The following is an 18,659-nucleotide window of genomic DNA, read 5'->3' as shown; positions in this document are numbered from 1 at the left end:
TCAGACTGACAGGCCTGTAGTTACCTGGATATGTATATGTATTAAAAAATCTGTCCTCAGATAGCCTGCACAGAGTGAGTATATCATTTCAGTCCTTCTTGAAATGTATTTGGAAGACTTAATAGGGTTGAAACTTGTGCTGGCTCTCTGCACTCGACCAAGTTGTTCCAGTTATCAGAATTCATTGACAAAAATTAAGAATAGCTGTGTGTCTGCAGGGTCAATTAAGTCTCTGAACAGTGTATTGAATATGATATAATTTCTGTTTACATACCATGAATTAACTATAGTTCCAGATATGGCCTTTGTCTTATAGGATAAACACATATAGAATGCACAGGTGAAAACAGGACTAGCTCTAGCCCTTACCTACTATATTTCTAGCCAGAAATATAATCTGTTGAAGCTAGTGGAAGACTTTCAGTGCTCTACAATGACTGATCAGAGTTAGTACTGTTTTGTAGCAAATCTTAAATCCCTTGCATACTTTTTATTTCTTAAAAACAGAAGGGGCTCTGGAAAAAAACATGATGTGATCTTGCAGCCATAGAATTGCAATGAATTACCTGCACCCTCCTTCTGCTATTCCATCAGCCTGCATTTTTGTAGGTTTAAGTTCAATCCTTTAAGTAAAACAGTTGAATTCTCCTGTTCTCTTCTCTAATTGTGTTACTTGAGTTGAATTTCCATTTATTTTTATTTTTTTCACAGTGCCTTGAACCAGATGTTTTGTTACTAATAGCTGGTGGAGATTCAAAAGACCATCTCAGCGAAGAAGTATTTGAGAGAATTTCTCTCATTTTTCTCTACTACATTCTTCATCACAGAGATGTATGTTCTTCAGAACTCAACTTGAATAATAAAGATTATAAATTCTACCTGCAGAGTATGCTTAGTTTAAGACATGATGAAGACTGTTATTATTTTTCACGAAATGAAACTGAAGATATTTTGGCTGCAGTAAGGAAACATTTTAAAACTTCTGAAACCCAGGTAAAAAATAAATAAAACAAACACAAAAAACCCAAAACCCACAAAAACAAACAAACAACAAAAACCATAAGTAAAGTTAACTTCATCTTTATTACTATTTTAACATCTTTAAGCTAGTTGAGGCATTATAACTGTATCATGGTCCTCCAGAAATCTGGTAGAGAACAGAGAGCACAGGCTGAACACTGGTCTTTTGTTGTATATGCTGTTTAATACTAACCTCCTCCTTGACTTGCTTTTGACATATGCTACTTTGCACTTCCATAGAGCCTCCTGAGGCATGGCTAGGGAGATAGAGTGTACTGGGGAAAACTCGCAATAGGTAGTTTTGATGCAGTTGCACTGCTTAGGGCAGGTGGAAAAGAACATAGCTCTATAGATGCAAGATCTTGCACTTGGCTTTAAGGACAGAAAATACTTTCTTATTGCCTGTATTTATTAGTATAGATATGCTAGCAGTGATTGTATTTAAGTGGTATAGAGGAGAACAGCTCCAAAACTGATCTGGTTGTGTAACAGAAATGATGAATCATTGTGCTGTGATGAGATTCTTGCCAGGCCCTGCACTTCCATGTCCATCCAAAGCAGGGTGGAATAAGGTAGCTGTGCAAAGATGTTATGGTTTCCTTCAGCTGGGACACATACATTTGTGACTAATTATCTACCAGCATGAATGTGCCTTGTAGAAAACATGATACAGATAAGCTTTAATTTAAAGTTAAAAATGAAGAAGAAGGGAAACAAAAAAGAGCATGTTGAGTATTCAGCTAAAAACATCCTTTTAAAGTCAGGAAACATGCATGGAGTTTTCTCACCACTGTTTATTATTCCTTGTCTTGAGTAGGATCTATTAAATAATGGAATCATTTTCCAGAGTTCACAATCTAAAGAAAAAATATTTTCCTTTTAATGCGCAATAAAAAAAGTTTTTTGCCAGATTAGATAACTCCTAAAGTATGGGTTGACCAGCAGTGAGAAGCCCCCTAGATCTGTTCATAATATATAGTTAAATTTGGTTTATTGCAAAGTTTGAATTTGCCCTTTAATTTTTCATTTAATTAGATTTTATTTTACAGCACATTGTAGTAGAGTTTCCTCCACAAACAGAAGATGGCTGGGAATTCTGGCTGTGCAGCAGAATGCTGAGGGCCTCCAGTTTCTCTTTCTGTGTTCTATGTGCAATTGTTTCCCATCATAAATTATTCATTGATCAGTACTTTTGGTTCTGAGTCTTGGTGAACGTGCTTATTTCCAAGAATGGTATCTGGGCAACTGTAAAGAGGCATTGGTGGGTATTTGGCATGTCAAGATAGACCACACAGTAAAGCACTTTATGGATTGTTATTCTGTTTGTTTATGGTAGCAGTATAATCAGTTGTCAAGCCTGTTTAGTAACTCAGACTTCACCGCTTTCATGAGGAAAAAGAGGGGATTTTTATGCAAGGTACTCAAAACATTATAGACGACCTAATGCTTAGCATCACAACACTTGAGTTATGGAAAAGACCTAGTGATGCAGTGCAGTAATTGAAGAATTGCAGTTTTAGTGGCTCCTTATATGTTTTGGTTTCACAGAAAATATCCTTTTCTCAATCATGGCAGCTAATGTATTATTTTAAATGTAAGATGAAAATTTGGGCTGTTTAAATGTGTCATGGATGGATAGGAAAATAAATGCTAGTCTTCTCTCTGCAGTGTTTAAGGCATGTATATAGAGAGATGCGTATGTGTAAAATAAATTATTACGGTACTGGCTCATCTAGTTGACTTTTCAATTTAGGTAATATGGCTTAGAGACAAATGAACTTAAATAATTTTTGCCATTTTTTTTGTTGTTGTTGTTCCTCTCAAACCCCAACTGTTTGCAGTGAAAATAAACAAGAAAGGAAGAAATGGAAGAAAACAGGGATAAGTTTCCAGATAACTGAGAGAGCTGTACCCTTCTCCCTCACTTTCAACCCACACACATCCACACATGGGTGTACACGATTGTCTTCTGCTCCCATTTGGTCACCCAACGGGGAAGTCACCCTCTATCGGCAGAATTATATCTTTCCATATGGTCTCCAAATAACTGCCCCATAACAAATTATTGATTCCATTTAATACATAGGGAATTAAAAACATTAAGAGAATTATTTCTGAAGTTTGAGATCAAGAGTTAAAGTCTATATTATTTGAATCAATTTCTTAGGCCCTAACAAAAATTCTGCCACTTTCTGGAAGTAGGTGTAGATGCAATTGAGGAAGACACAGGAATAATAGAAACGGCATGAAAATGACACTAAGCAAATATACCTGAACTGAGGACTATACTTCTTCCCTGTGAGACACTGAGTAAAATTTCAGGCTTTTTTATTCTATCCATGTTCTCCTGAAAATGACCTCTCTTTCACATTTGCTGTCCTGCTGTCAATTGCAGCTTTAATCTTCGTATTTTTTTTACCCTGGTTGTCTGTGAAAGTGTTCTCTCCAGGTTCTCCTCCTGTCACTCTGATTATTTAAATAGAGGTGACCAGGGCTCTCTTCATGCTGTTTTCTCCTGATTTCAGTGTGTTGATGTGAGTACACTGGAGAAAAATGCTGATATAACGGACAGAGATGGTGCTGATGAAAACACTCTTCCACGCCTGGCTGCTTTAATCATTACCCTGGCTCTCCAAGGAGTCTGCATGGGGAAAGCAAGTTTGCCCTCCCCAGAATACTTTATAAAATATATTTTCAATTCTCTAAACAGTACCACTGAGCTCCAAGTGACAGGTAAGCTATTTATTAGTCTCTACTTGCCTTTTGCAACATGCATTTGATGTAAACTATCTCTAAATGCCTAAAGGACCTTTTGCACTTCATTATGGATTTAAATGCCATTTTATTTTAGAGCTGTTGAGTAGTCTTTTCTAAATTTTAAAACAAGGTTGGAAAATAAACTTATTTTGTCAATTCCCTGAGAGGCATAAAACAAATTGTTACTGTGATTATTAAATGTGTACCATCACATTAATTTATGACTTAATTGCCTAGCACAGTCTAAACTACCCAAGAGAGCTCCAAGAGTAGCAATCTAGGGCAGAGTTCACCGGGGCCTTGTTTACATTGCTTCTTTATGCAGATTTTGATACACTGCCAGACTCATTTAGGGGTAGATGGGGTAACTCATGTATGGTAGCCAGATTAGACACCTTAGTCACTCACACCTCAGTATAGACATGTCCCCAGAAGAAATGGAATAGACACAGGCCACTCTCTTTTGACTAAATGCTCCCTGATGTCTGCCTAATGTACCTGAAAACTTATTTATGATTTGTGCTTTCCTATTCACCTTCTGATCTTAGTACCCAGTCAGAGAGTGTGTAATATACAAAGTTCATTTTCTTCAGGAGCTCCGTTGCTAGATGTATCAGAAATGATACTTAACCAGAGACAAACAGAAATATAGGAAATTTCTAAGTGGTCCAAACAAAAAAACAAACACACACCAAAAAGCAAGCAAACAAACAAACACAAAAAACCCCCACCAAAACGAAAACCAAAGAAAGAAAAAAAAAAAAGGAAAAAGAAAACACAAGTGTTGAGGTCTCAGCAGCTGCTATTAAATTCTGTAAAAGATTCTGCATGCCTAGAAGTTAAAGAAGCTAAACTGACAACTCAGGGGCCCACTTTAGATTTAGAAGGTTGCTACAAGATATACTTTTCCTTGTTTGTATTAACTGCTATTAGTGACACATTACAAGCTTTCAAGAGCACTTCTGAAAAGTTACATTAAGTATGGGTTAAAACAGCTTAAAAAGTTGAATTAAGCATAGCTAAAAACATTTTCACCACTCTTAGGTTACACAAAGCTACATTGAATCACAAAAGTAAATAAATAAAAGAAGTCCTCAGACCTAATCTTGGACTCCTAGATTGTACTTGCATAAACTAGTTTGGCAGCAAAAACCTTCCTTTAAAATTGCCAAGCCAGATCTTCTAAAATAATTGACTTAGAAGAATGGCACAGTACTACTACATAGTTATATATGGTGAAATCCAGTCCCCAGGGAAGACTTATGACTGGTGGAGTTAGGGTGTCATTCAGAGAAACAAAGAAGTATTCTTAACCAGTTTCTTACAGTGTAAGTATATTTTAGGCCTAAGCTAATTAAATTGTCCCTTTAAATTTATTTAAATTCTTAATACTAACTGGAGGAAAGAGCAAGGAAGTGACAGCATGCAGAAAAAAAAAAGTTGACTACATTTAGAAAACAAATCTAGCTTCAATTTCATTCTGATGTTTGCTCAAGACAAAGAAAGTAGACAAGCATTTTATCACAAGCCTTTTTGTAAGATTTGCCATTAAGATTATACCATTAGCTTTTTATGAATAACAACATGAAAAAAATAAAGGGTTATCACATGGAAACATTCTTAATCTCACTGATCTAAATTCCTTTGAAATTTGTGGACTGTCTCTGTTTCCAAAGTACAAACTCAGGTTTACTGAAACTATCACTATCTTCATCTTGAAAATGCAGGGGTGAAGGAAGGTGGTAAATAAGACGGGATAGAGTATGTCCCCTCATATAGCCAAGTATTTCATCAGCAGGCACACCCACTGCACTCAAGTTATGTCATGGTATATATTCCTGCATTGTCCCAGGTTTGAACTGGGGGTCCTGGCTTCCTCCTTCCTACTTCAGTGCTGTAAACATGCATGCTTCCAGATTAGCAGCTTAACCAAAGGAGAGGGAAAGTCTGCTGCCCTGTGTTGCACTTCTGAAGTGTGAAGGCAGCATAGCATCCTGAAGATTGCTGTCAGGACACCCTATAAGGGTTCTGACTTCCTGGTCTTTCTGGACTATCTGAATATGTGGCCATAGCGTCTTAGTATGGCATTCCATTTACATGGGAAAATTTGAAGAATAATGAAGCTATTTAGCGGTAATTTCTAGTTAACTTTGGCAGAGACTGATGGTTAAATGGGAGATGAATTGCCTTCCAGTCAAATCTGTTTTCCTCTGAGATCATTATAAGCAAAACATCTGAGCGTGGTACTGTAAAGAAGAAAAGGTTGAGTATAGAAGTGTCTTGAACTTCAAGAAGTGTTAAGCATAAATTATGTACAGTACCAAACTGAGAAGAGAAAAAAATTATTAAAATGAGTTGAATTAATGTTAAAACTAACAAAATTTTAATAATTACTTTTGGTTTTATATTTTTAAATGTGTATTTTCCTATGGTAACATACTTATTTTCTAATAAATTATCAGAACTAGAACAACTACTAAACGTCCTTACAGCCAAAAAGACCTGCACTGTAAATGGACAATTCCACAATCACAAAAGACGACGTTATAGTATGGCAATCAGAGATATTGGAAACAGAAGTATTCCAGTCAAAGGAAACAATGCAAAAGGAGACTATCTGAAAGGTTATTTTGAAGATCGTGAAAGGAACACAGACTGGGACCAGGTTAATTTATTTTTATGTTGTTGTAGTATTGGTCACGGAATTTTAGTGATAAAAGTTCAAATTAGTTTGCAAACACTACATTATTTCTGAGCTAAAATTTATTAATTTTAAAAAGTCACATCGATACTGGTAAGAATATATTTTTATATATTAATATTAGTTTAAATATAAATTGGGAGAACATTATGGATCTTGAATGTGTGATTAAAGTACCTGGGAAGGGTTAACAGAATGGTTAGTATTACGTGGAATCGCGTGTTTCTTCAAGACACAGAGGACTGTAGTACCATTGCTTCAATGTTTTCACATTAGACAATTCTTGAGCTCTTACATCACAGAGCTGCTAGGGCCCCTTAAGTGAACTTGTAGAAATAAGGGGATTTTTGTAATAAGGAAAAAAAGTAAATGAAGGCTTATATGTAGGTTGTTTTTAAAAGGCTTCTGTAAACTGAAGATTGGGTATTTCCAAACACTTTTAATAGCCATCTATGGAGTTCAGAAGCCTCCTTTAGAAAATATAGAGTCTGTAACACTTTGTCTACAACCCAGTATCCTCTTTGAGGGCTCTGAATGGCAGATGACCTTGTCCTATTGCAGGTTATCCTTATCTTAAATATTTGAAAATTAATAAATGTTGTTTATAACAATGATTAAGATGGTAACTGATTTCCATTCTTTATACTGGAAGACATTCCTTAGACAAAAAAGGTGACTTAAAAATACATATTTTGTAAATATTTTGATATATACATTTGAAATATTTACTTCAAAGAATATGTTTCTATTATTTTAAGTTCTTTACAATTTAAATGAAAGACTGTTTATTCTTCATTTAGGAGAAAAAGAGATGTGCAATTGACTTTTGTTGTGTGGCCATTTTATGATGTGGAACTGAGACAAATGACATCTTGTTAAATGCCGTTCTGATAGACATTTAGCTGTGCAATTTAATTGCATTTGAAATCCATACTCTATCAATATGTTTATTTATTTCCAGCTGATCACAGAAGATAATCATGCTGACCACCATAAGGCATTTAGTGGGGTCTCAAAATAATTTTAAATTAAAGTAATTTTAAATCTGTTTCATATTAATTTTAAATTATAAAGGACAGAAAACAGTAGTGATTCTGTCTTCACAAGAAGTAAAATTGTTCTCCGGCAATTGAAGAATTTAATACAGCTTTTTATTTCTTGAACTTCTGAGACTGACTGTAACTCAAAAGATAATTGTGCAGGGGCTGTGGCTTAGGAGTCAAACTGAGTGCCAACTATTCTGTATAGATGGAAAAAAATCACAATGAAACATCTCTAGAGAAGAAAACTTCTCTTTTGAATTAATTCTTTATTTTTCATTATTATTCCATTCCTCTTCTTTCTAGATATATCTATATTCTTTGACATATCATTCCATTAGAAGGCTTTGTGTTTCTGTGGTGTGTTTCTAATTTTGTCTCCTGCTTTCTGCACATATCTATGATAGCCATTTTGCTCTGTTAGTAATAGATGCTGCTACATATGACGCATTAACTAGTTTGTGGCTTGTGTTTGCTAACTACACAAAGATATGTAAATTTATATTTAGATAGGAATTATATTTTTAAACATTATCACAGAAAAGGGTCACTTCTTTCTTTTTAAGTCATCATTGCCTCTACTGATTTAAAAAGTGCATATAAAACAAGTAAGTAGGAGATGATCTAATAAGAACAGTCTTATTACGTTCCATTGAACTATGTCATAATATCTATGTATTCATTTATTATTTCTCCTTAAAGAAATGTGGATTTTGGAAAGCAAAACCATCCATCCATCCATCCAGTTTTTTTATATAAGAATATGCAAATTTGATTTACTTGTTTCTTCAATATCAACCTTCAGGAGTACACACATAGTTGCTTTACTAGCGGAGACTTAGTACTCTGCCTCCCTATGTTAAAAACCTTAAAAGACTTGCAACTGGAAAAGATGCAGATCCTTATGCCACAAAACTTACAAGAACATTTTACTAAATAAGCATTAAAAAGATTTTTTTATGTGTGGGTGGACAGTTGATTTTCCAGATGAGATATCACTTTTTTATTCAAAACTCTTGATAATAAAATCCCATTAAAATTTATGTTCATAGTTATCCCGGACCTCATCTTGTCTATCCTTCTCAAAAGAGGGTCAACATCAAAGTCAGATCGAATTTCACAGGGCCATGTCCTGCGAATTCTGAATGGCTCCAAAGATGGAGATTACCCATTCTTTCTGGGAAACCTGTACCAGTGCTTTATTGCTCTCATTTTGATTACTTTTTTTATTATGGCAAATTGGAATTTTCCCTGCTGCATCTAATAACTATTGCCACTCATCCCTTTGCTGTACATCTCTGAGAAGACTGGCTCTATTTTCCCTATAGCTCCCATTAGATAGTTGAAGAATTAAGATATCCTCTGAACCTTCTCCAAACTAAGCTGGCCCTGTTCCCTCAGCCTCTCTCTGCACATCATGTGCTGCAGTTCCCTAGCCATCTTGGTGGCCCCTCGTTGGCCTTCTCCCAATTTACCAATGTCTTTCTTATGCTGCTGCTTATTAAACTGGACATGGTCCAGATGTCGACTCATGTCTCTCCAGTGGAGGGTAATCTTTTTGCATTACTTGTTGGCTACAGTCTTGCTAATGCAGCCCAGTATGCAGTTAGCCTTTACTGCCACAAGGGCACACTGGTGACTCGAGATCAAGTTGTCTGTGAGGACCCAATGGCTTTTTCTCCAAAGCTACCTTCCAGTGAGTTTTTAGCATCCTTTATTGATGCATGGGGTTATTCTCTTTGAATCACAGTAAATTTGTCTTTGCTGATCTTCATAAAGGTCTTTTCAGCCCATTTCTTTGGCTTGTCAAGATCCCTCTAAATAGCAGGCACGCCCATCAGCATATTGACTACTTGTCCCGGTTGGATTTAATCTGTGAATGTGATACGATGCACTCTGTTCCATCCCTCAGGCCATTGGTGAAGGTGTTAAATATTATCAGTCCCTGTACTGATCAGTGAGGAATACTGTTCATAATCGACTATGAGCTGGACTTACAACTGGATATCACTTGTTGGTGTTCCCTGCTTTTAGAGTCAAAACTACTGTCTAGAACAGGCAACTGAAGGTCTTCTCTAATATGGTAGCTCCTGAATTGTCTTCATGCTCTCCTTCTGCTTAGAGGCAGAACAGACTAGATCCAAGTGCAAAGATCACCTGTTGTCCTGAAGACGTGAATGTGGTATTCAGAACAAATGTGTCAGTGCTCAATTCATTTTAGTCCTTAGTGAGCTGTAGAAATACTGCATTTTACTAATGGATGAACAAAGGCAGGACGGTGCTGGGTTTTAATCATATTATATAAAGGTAATGATAATTACAACTTTTGTATTTATATAGTAATTTTCTTTCAAAAGAAACCTAAACTTCAGTAATTAGAAAAAGAATGTTTAAGAATTCCTTGATTCTCAGATGCAGACTAATTAAAATGAAAGAAACAATATTTATTTTTTAATTGAATCTCAACTAATCAGTTGAGATTGAGAAATTAAGATTATTCCTTGAAATGAAATAGCATATTTGATCTGGACATCTTTTTTAAAGTTCTTACAGTAATTGGCACTAGAACTGTTGTAATACTAACTGTCCACACTTTTACTAGAAGTTTCATCATGCAGATGAAAAACCAATTCACGAAAAATTTTCAAAATATAAATGTTCCAAATAAAAGTTCATTTTTTTGAGAGAGGTGTTCCTAACAAGAACAAAAAGTAGTTTAAAACCTTTAGTACTTCTAATAATACAATTATTAAGTAATCTTTAGACCAAATTTAGACTATGTATCATCTAGTTTGCTGACCTTAAAGTGACATGCCTTTGTTAAAAGAGTTTAAAAAGTCAACTTAGTTCCATATCTTACTAAAGATGCAGCACAAAGAAAAATTTCACTAGTGTCCTGATAGAGGCAGTGTCTTATATTAATAGTAATATTATTGCTATTAATGTATTTTTTCATAATAGGTAAGAATATTATTTGTGTTAGCCTTTAAAATATTTTTGTTAGCACATATAATAATAAAATATTTAGAGAGATTTTGGTGTCAGACCCTCATGATATTAACATACTTCAATAGAAATTGTGTTACTTCATCCCAAAGATTCTGGTCTTCCTGAAACATAAAGTAGCATCAGGTTTTATTTTGGGAAAAAAAAAAAGAATTAGAAGTAATTGAGGTAATTAAAGTAATGTAACCAGAAAAGAGTATATGGCAAAAGCTTTTTCTAGGTTGTTTAACTGTATAACCCTGTGTTCTTCTAAGACACTATATTTAACCTCAGCATTAAATGTAGTTATATGAAACATATCTAGTAACTGTATATACTTTTCTGTATAGGTTTGCTTCTCTGCCAGTGAACTTGTGAAGATATTTTTAGAAAATAGTTCTTCTTCCATTTCTAAGGACCACTTCAAGCAAATCAGTCCGGCTATCATTCAGCAACTATTAAGTTGTTCATGTCAGCTTCCTGACTCCAAGCAGACAAAGCTTCCACCAACAACTTTGGAAAGTGAGTTATATTGTTATCAGTAAATTATTGTGAAAATTCATACAAAGGGGTGTAGGGGCTTAAGTTCTGGAGACATTTAATTAATTAATAAACTTAAACCAGAACATTATGAGATGTATGTATTCTGTAATTTATGCACTCTATAATCTCATAGCATACATATCAGATAATAGTACTATATTGAGAAGTGAGGGGTTTCAATGGTCTCCGTTTTACATTAGATCAAATTCTATTTCAATGGTTTTAAGCTTTTTTTTTTAATTTCTTAGCGTACTGCTTGATGTAGGCAGCAGGTGAGCCATGACAGGTCCTTATCAGTGTGTCCTGGGCAGTAATGACCTATTTTGTGAAATTTCTGTGGGGTTTATACTGGAATCTTTACATTACTCTTACATATAGCTTCAAGGTTATGCTATCTGGCATTTTATACCATGATGTGGCATATGCTTGACATAGATAATGTGTTACATTCTGTGTGAATGTTGCTGGTTTTTCATGTTGTGGTATTTTACAGTAGAGAAGCATTGGGGTTACTACTGTGGGAAGAAAAAAAACCCAGAAAATCAGTCACATAGGCAGCAGGACTTTGTGACAGAGTTGGAACAAGAACTGAGTTGTAATATAATCAAATCATTTCCAGTCGCAGTTGTAGCCCTCACATGCCACTGCTTCCAGGGATTTCTGCCCCATCTGTTTTGCTGGTTTAACTTCTCCTGTAACCAACCTCTAGTTCACCCCATTAAAAAAAAATCTGTATCTAATCTGACACACTTAACATGCTTCCTGGTTTTGTTTTTACTTTGAACCAATGATATCTGGGAAGTGGTTACAAACATAGGTGTGCTGATGTATTACAGAGGGTATTAATTTCTGGTGGGGGATTTAGGAATGAGCAAAAAGGAGTGGGCATCTCACCATAATTACCTGCATCTAGAGTAGCACTTTTAGGCTACAAATCAACACCTTCAATATCTTTATCCTAGTATCTGCATGCCAGCTCTAGACACATACATCTTTTAGGAACTAGTAGGCTTTCCTCACATCCTGGTGGCCAACAATCCTTATGGAACAGCACTTTCCATCTCTAAATTCTGTCTACATTTTAAGCTTCGCAGGTTAAGCAGCTTGTAGGAATAAGCTGAGCTATCATTCCATGGTGTACAGGTTAACTGAACTATGAGTGTGAATTAAAACCACGTTAGATAAGGGCATGGAGGGACATTTGTGGATATCCCAAGAATGGTTATACGAGAAAGAAATGTACAGAGTAGGAAGAATCATTATAGCTTCTCAGAAGGCAGCAGTCCTTTTTTCTTATGTTATCTCTCATATCATCTCTCTTGCTTTTATCTTTCCTGTGCTACATGGATATGCCAGTTTTTCAGAGTGGGAAGAAAGAAAGAAAGGGACTTACCCAGAACATACACAAGATTCATGGCAAATTCGTAGCTGAATGAGATTCTCCCAAGTCTAAGGGCATCAGCCTATTCAATGACATTGAATGGTATTTGATCTCATAAAGAATTTGATCTCATAAAGGTGAGAGATCTTTGTAGAAGAAAAAAACTGAACTATTAAAAGCCAGAATGGAATTAATAAGAGCCCATTCTGCAGCCCTTTCCCTGTTCTTTTTGGCAAAGGAAGGTTTCCATGACCACAGGGACATGGCTGCTGGCTTGAGGGAAACAAAGGACTTTATGTTTGACCTATGTGTGGCTTAGTGACCAGAGCATAGGCTCGTTAATTTTATTCTCAGTTCTGTTTACTAACAGGCTGTGCTGTTTTGGCCAGGTCACCAAGGCCTGACCTTCCATAAGTATCTACTATACCCTCATATTTGGATGTGCAATCTGTGAAATTTACTGTCTGATTCCGAGGTGCTGAGCACTTGTAGTGCTATTAAAGTGTGAAACGTTAAGTGGCACTTTTTAATATTTTGGCATTAGTTCCCTTATGTCTGTTTCTCATCAGTGTTTTACCTCCATCATAAACAGATTAATCAGGATTCATGTTATGCAAAGGCTTAGAAACGTGAGCAGCATATAACTCTGAAAAAAATCTCTATTAGTCTTTCCAAAAATCCCACTAACCGGGCAAAAATAGGTTGGTAGTAACTGATGTAGTAACTAAAAGAGTGTATGTCCACAGAACATTTGTAAACATAATTTGGACGAAAAACAAAAATCTAAATTCAATGCCTACATTCAGCTGAGATTATAAGCCTTGGTTTGTTTACTGGATATGATATGTCCAGTTCTGGGCCCCTCAGTTCAAGAAGGACAGGGAACTGCTGGAGAGAGTCCAGCGTAGGGCTACAAAGATGATCAAGGGAGTGGAGCATCTCCCTTATGAGGAGCCGCTGAGGGAGCTGGGTCTCTTTAGTTTGCAGAAGAGGAGACTGAGGGGAGACCTCATTCATGTTTATAAATATTTAAAGGGTGAGTGTCACGAGGATGGAGCCAGGCTCTTCTCGGTGACAAACAATGATAGGACAAGAGGTAATGGGTACAAGCTGGAACACAGGAGGTTCCACTTAAATTTGAGAAGAAACTTCTTCTCAGTGAGGGTGACAGAGCACTGGACCAGGCTGCCCAGAGAGGTTGTGGAGTCTCCTTCTCTGGAGACATTCAAAACCCGCCTGGACGCCTTCCTGTGCAACCTCATCTAGGTGTTCCTGCTCCGGCAGGGGGATTGGACTAGATGATCTTTTGAGGTCCCTTCCAATCCCTAATGTTCTGTGATTCTGTGTGATTCTGTGATTCTGTGATTTGGTTAATAATGTGGTATTGAATGTAAAGACATGACACAAGTGGGACATGTAAGGACATAGAATAAATATACATAAATCTGTTAAGAGAGAAAACAAATGCAGGCCAGAAATCACTGTGCTGCTCTGAGTGTCTCTAATCTGCACAGTCACAGTCTCTTTAGGTCTTTAAGGTCTGAAATTTGGAAGCACTAGGACTGTATTACCTGTAAAGCCTGAAAAATGAATGTTTTCAGGTTTCCAATTCTGCCATCAGTATCACACATGACTAGAAAAATCTATGTAGCAGAATTAATTACTTCTCCTCTGTGTGCTTGTACACAGAGGTGGTGAAACATAGCCTCAAATACAAAACAAATACAAATATTGAATGATTAAAGGTGCCCTTGTTTTGTTTCATTTGTTTTTCTCTACAGAATATGGTTATTGCACTGTTGCTGTTTTACTTATTACTATTGGATCTATGTTTGGTACAACCCTCATTTTATTTAACTCCTGTCAAGAAATCTATACACTCATTTTACAGCTGTTTGTCGGTTTGGCTGTTGGGACCCTTTCTGGAGATGCACTGCTACACCTAATTCCTCAGGTAGGTAATATAAACTTTTCTGTTTTTAAAGTATTGACACATAAGCACACGCATGCGGATGTGCACACTCACACAGAGAAAAATTTCATTTAAATCTGGTTAATGCTCATCTGTTTAAAAACAAAGCTTTCCATGAAATCTGTGAATCAACTATCCAGCTTTCCAATTACATTTATACTTTCTAGTTCAGAAAGAGGTTCCAAGTACTAAAAAGCAAAAATCAATGAATTATGAATTCAGAGAAAATAACTTTCCTCTTTTCACAAATACTTTTCAGAAAACCCACAAATCCTGCGCAAGCCACATTTCCAGATGTGTATTAAACTTTCATAAGGCAGATTCTGTAACACATATTAGGAGAAATTGTTCAAAGTTTTTACTAGGCATCCAAAGTCCCACCCACACATTGTTCCAGAGAGCCAGCATCTACCAGCCTAATTCATCCTGCTGCCTAGAACTGTAATAAAATGCATGCTATTATTTTTTTTAAACTAATAAAATAAATTTTAAGAATAGGATAGGATGCTAAACAGAATGAAATTTTCCATTGTGTTTTCATTTATTTTTGACTGAGTCTTCTCTGATATGACAGAACTGTTATGGGTAGACTTCAACTGGTCATTGAAAGAGAGCTTTACTCCTTCACTTGAGATTCTGGTCAAAATGTTCTTCATAATAAATACATCATCTCTGGAAGCAGAACTGGTAAAGTGGTTTAAGGAAGGCAGTTCTCAGTGAATGTCAGACAAAGGCGTTTCTTTAAAAAACACCTTTTGAGTGTATAAGTATTCTCCTTCACCTGTTTTAAGTGGTGTATCAAATAGCCTTTAAAGTTCTCACTTTTGGGGCATAGGAAGGCTACCATCCTGTGCCAGTGGGGGAAAATCGAAGCATGCCCACCAACAGAAAGCTTTGTGAATTATTTTCAATAAGAAGCTTACATCTGAAGATGATGCAAGTAACTTTTTAGACTTTAAATATCAATATGCTCAAAACAAAAGATGATATAATATATACATATATAAGGGAGAATTTCATAAAATTGTCTCTAAAATGTTACTTTCAACATTGAGAGATGAAGAAGTACAGCATAAGCTCCTAATAATTAATTTTATTCATATACTATTCAGCTGATTAACTTGAAACACAATTTAAATTTGAAAGAGATGGCAAAAAGGAAATTTTGATAATAAATTGAATGAACACTGTGGATTAATCTAGTAAAATTTAAAACATTGCCATTTAATTTTTTTTTACTTTATTTCTTTTTTTTTTAGACTCTTGGTTTACATAAACATGAAGCACAAGAGGTGGAACATTTCTATGAGGGAAGAGGATATATTTGGAAACTTCTGGGAATAATTGGAGGAATTCATGGATTTTTTCTGATAGAAAAGTGCTTCTTTCTTTTGGTAACACCACGTGACCAGGTAAAGCTTTGTACAATTTATTCTTTTAAAAATATCTTTTTTATTTTGAGATTTTACAGTGCACAAAGTGCTAAAATGATTGTGGAAAAAAATTACCATTAGTATGGGTTAAATGAAGCATTAAATACTGCTTTCCAAAGTGCTCCTACCAGATTGACCTTCAACTTCTAGTTTGCTTTGCTCTGTGGATTTTGTATGCTTCATGAATGTGTCCCATTTATTTATAACTCAAGAAGGAAACAGTTAATTGAATGTGCTCCAAAAGCAGACTTTCATGGCTAGCACTGGAGCAGGTGAAGAGTTTGTATCCATGTGAAACAGCCATGACAGTTGTTTACGCTCTGTTTGAAGAGGAGGAAGATATAGATGTAAGCACAAGATATTTTAGAGAATGATATCTTAAAATATCCAAATTGTTTTTGACCTTTATTCCAATAAATTTTAAAATTCTAATATGTATGTTGCAGTCCATAGAAACCCATTATATATTAATAATATCTTCTTGCTCATTGCCATGCTTATAGTAATTCTGTTACTTTATTTCCATGTGACTGGTGCCTGAAAATAAGATTATGCACAAGGATAAAATGTAACACAAAGTGTGATGGCTCATTACGTTTCTCAGCATGGGAGACCATTTTAAAGTTACTTAAGAAGGCTAAGCCGTTACTTATTCTGTTTTACAGAGTGTTTAATGACTGTCCTGATTTAGATACATAGCAATGAGTTCCTATTCCCACTATCTTTGAGTTAGCCATAAGAATAATATGTGAGATTAATAGTATGATAGTATTTTGATTATGGTGTTATTTTATTTGTTTGGTAAAAAACTAGTCCTTTTTGTTACTTATTTGGAGAGAAGGACATTATCCCACATATTTTTAGATTTGTTCTACTGAGAACTAGATGAATTCTAAAAGGTAATTTTTATATCCATCTCAGCTTCACATTTCAGTCTTCAGTTTTACAACAAAATAACTTTTATCAAACCATTTGGGTTGTCACTGATTTATCTGATTCACTTTTTAGGGATATTTTTAAACCAAATAAGCATTAGGAAATGTTCGTGCCAAACAACAATCTTTTTCAATAGGTTTTGTTTTGAAAAACAATAATTCTTTCAAGTGCTAAATTTTCACAAAAGGCTGAGAAAGATTGCACCTGTGTTCATTGGGTTTCAGAACTAATTGCAAAGCATCTTCATTCAGCAGGGTCTTTCTTTAGTTAATGGGCACTGGGGACATTCCCATGATCTTCCAGTGGAATCTGAATTAAATGAACATTCAGGCAGAGGCAAATCTACTTCAACCATACAGTTGGTAGGTTAAAAATATGACATAGTTCCCTAAGTTTATATCCTTCTTTCTCTGTTCCTCAAAAATGAACCATATTAATGAATAAATCAGTATTATTTTTTGATCTGTATTGATTTGTCCTTTATTACATGACGTGATTGTCAGGAATCTTGATTTAGAAAGTTTATAATGTGCTTTTACAGAGATTTTGAACACAGATTTTTACAATATCTTCTTTTGTGTGTATCAGATTGCTGTAACAATACACTTTCTGTACTACCTTTTGTCGATAAAATTCCTGAAGATTGTCCTCCCCCCTTCTTTAAAAAAAAAAAAATCTTATGTGAGGAAGGGCAGACTTACCCATGGGAAAAACTTCAGGATTTTCTGCAGTGAGAGTAAAGTGCATAACTAGTGAACAGACGAAATCTTGGACTGAAATCTTGGGCATTTTTTCCACAGATTTGAAGAGTAACATAAATAAGCTGTGTATCTGGAAGTACAGCTTACCTATGAGTTGTTACATAAATTTCTGTTGGTCTGTCTGGATATGTGCAGACAGATACATCTTTGCAAACTAAATTGACTCATACATTTTAATCTGTTTTCTCTTATTCCAACGAATACCTTCAGCTTATATGTAGTACCTAGATATGTAGGTTTCTGGTTATTTGAATCAGGATCACCAGAGACCTTCTGTAATGTGAACTACATTTCACTAAAGCAGTTGTGATGGGTAAGAGCCTCATGAGCTACTGCTAATCTCTCAAACACAGTTAGGAAACTCTCAGTTGAATGCAGAACAAACAGATGAGTGAAGAATGTTTAATAATTTGTAAGCCACGTCATAGCTTCCTGTTTATGATAATGACCGAGCTTACCATTCCTCTCAGATGCAAAATTCTCCTAAAGTTATGTACAGATCACATGAACTAGCCTGGCTTAACTAGTCTGTACAAGAGCAGCCAATTTTTCAGAATCATGTGAGTAATAGTGAGACGAACACTGGTTGACTAAGAAAAGCTTATAAATCCTTCAGGTCAGTAATTAGTATTGTAGTTTTTATGCAAGGTTCAAAGAAGTGGCATGTGAATCAATATTGTAAGACAAGTGGAACAATTACTGGAAATTGTATGACTGGCTGCAATCATGGGAAATAAAGACTTTTATTTTTCCTTTAAAATGTAGCATTTAAAAAACAAATCCCTTCCCCTCTCTCCTCATGCCTTTACAGCACATATCCCACATCACAACCAAGCTAGTACCCGCTAAGAAACATATCCTATTTTGCAGCCAGTACACATCTCTGCTACAGTTTTTGGAGCAGCAGCGGCTATCCCTAGCAAATGACTCTTTTGTGCTGCTGTTGACTCTTCACTGGCTTCCATAATATCTTTAATATGCTTTTCTGACATAAAAAAAAAAAGAAAAAAAAGATAAGACAGTGATTATAATTTCAGTTTTTGTAGTTTCAAACAAGTTTTTTGGCTTATCCCACCCTTGCACAAATTTCTAATTATTTCTCTAGTCAGAAAGAAAAGCCCCAGGGAGGT

General features: G+C 35.5%; 1 protein-coding gene across 1 annotated transcript in view; it reads left to right on the top strand.

Moving 5' to 3' along the window:
• Window positions 1–714: 714 nt before the first annotated feature.
• The window catches only part of SLC39A12 (solute carrier family 39 (zinc transporter), member 12), a 29,991-nt gene continuing 12,046 nt past the window's right edge, over window positions 715–18,659 (top strand). Inside the window, exons 1-7 of the mRNA XM_010184287.1 lie at window positions 715–993; window positions 3,546–3,753; window positions 6,240–6,442; window positions 10,854–11,025; window positions 14,209–14,381; window positions 15,659–15,811; window positions 17,023–17,130. Of these exons, the coding sequence (XP_010182589.1) occupies window positions 889–993; window positions 3,546–3,753; window positions 6,240–6,442; window positions 10,854–11,025; window positions 14,209–14,381; window positions 15,659–15,811; window positions 17,023–17,130 (1,122 nt within the window). The 5' untranslated portion in view covers window positions 715–888. The remainder of the gene's footprint in view (window positions 994–3,545; window positions 3,754–6,239; window positions 6,443–10,853; window positions 11,026–14,208; window positions 14,382–15,658; window positions 15,812–17,022; window positions 17,131–18,659) is intronic.

The sequence above is a fragment of the Mesitornis unicolor genome, unplaced genomic scaffold, assembly GCF_000695765.1.
Source record: "Mesitornis unicolor isolate BGI_N332 unplaced genomic scaffold, ASM69576v1 scaffold25275, whole genome shotgun sequence".
NCBI classification, from domain to species: Eukaryota; Metazoa; Chordata; class Aves; order Mesitornithiformes; family Mesitornithidae; genus Mesitornis; species Mesitornis unicolor.
Note: the sequence above shows the minus strand (reverse complement) of the source record. Positions and strands in the feature narration are given on the sequence as shown.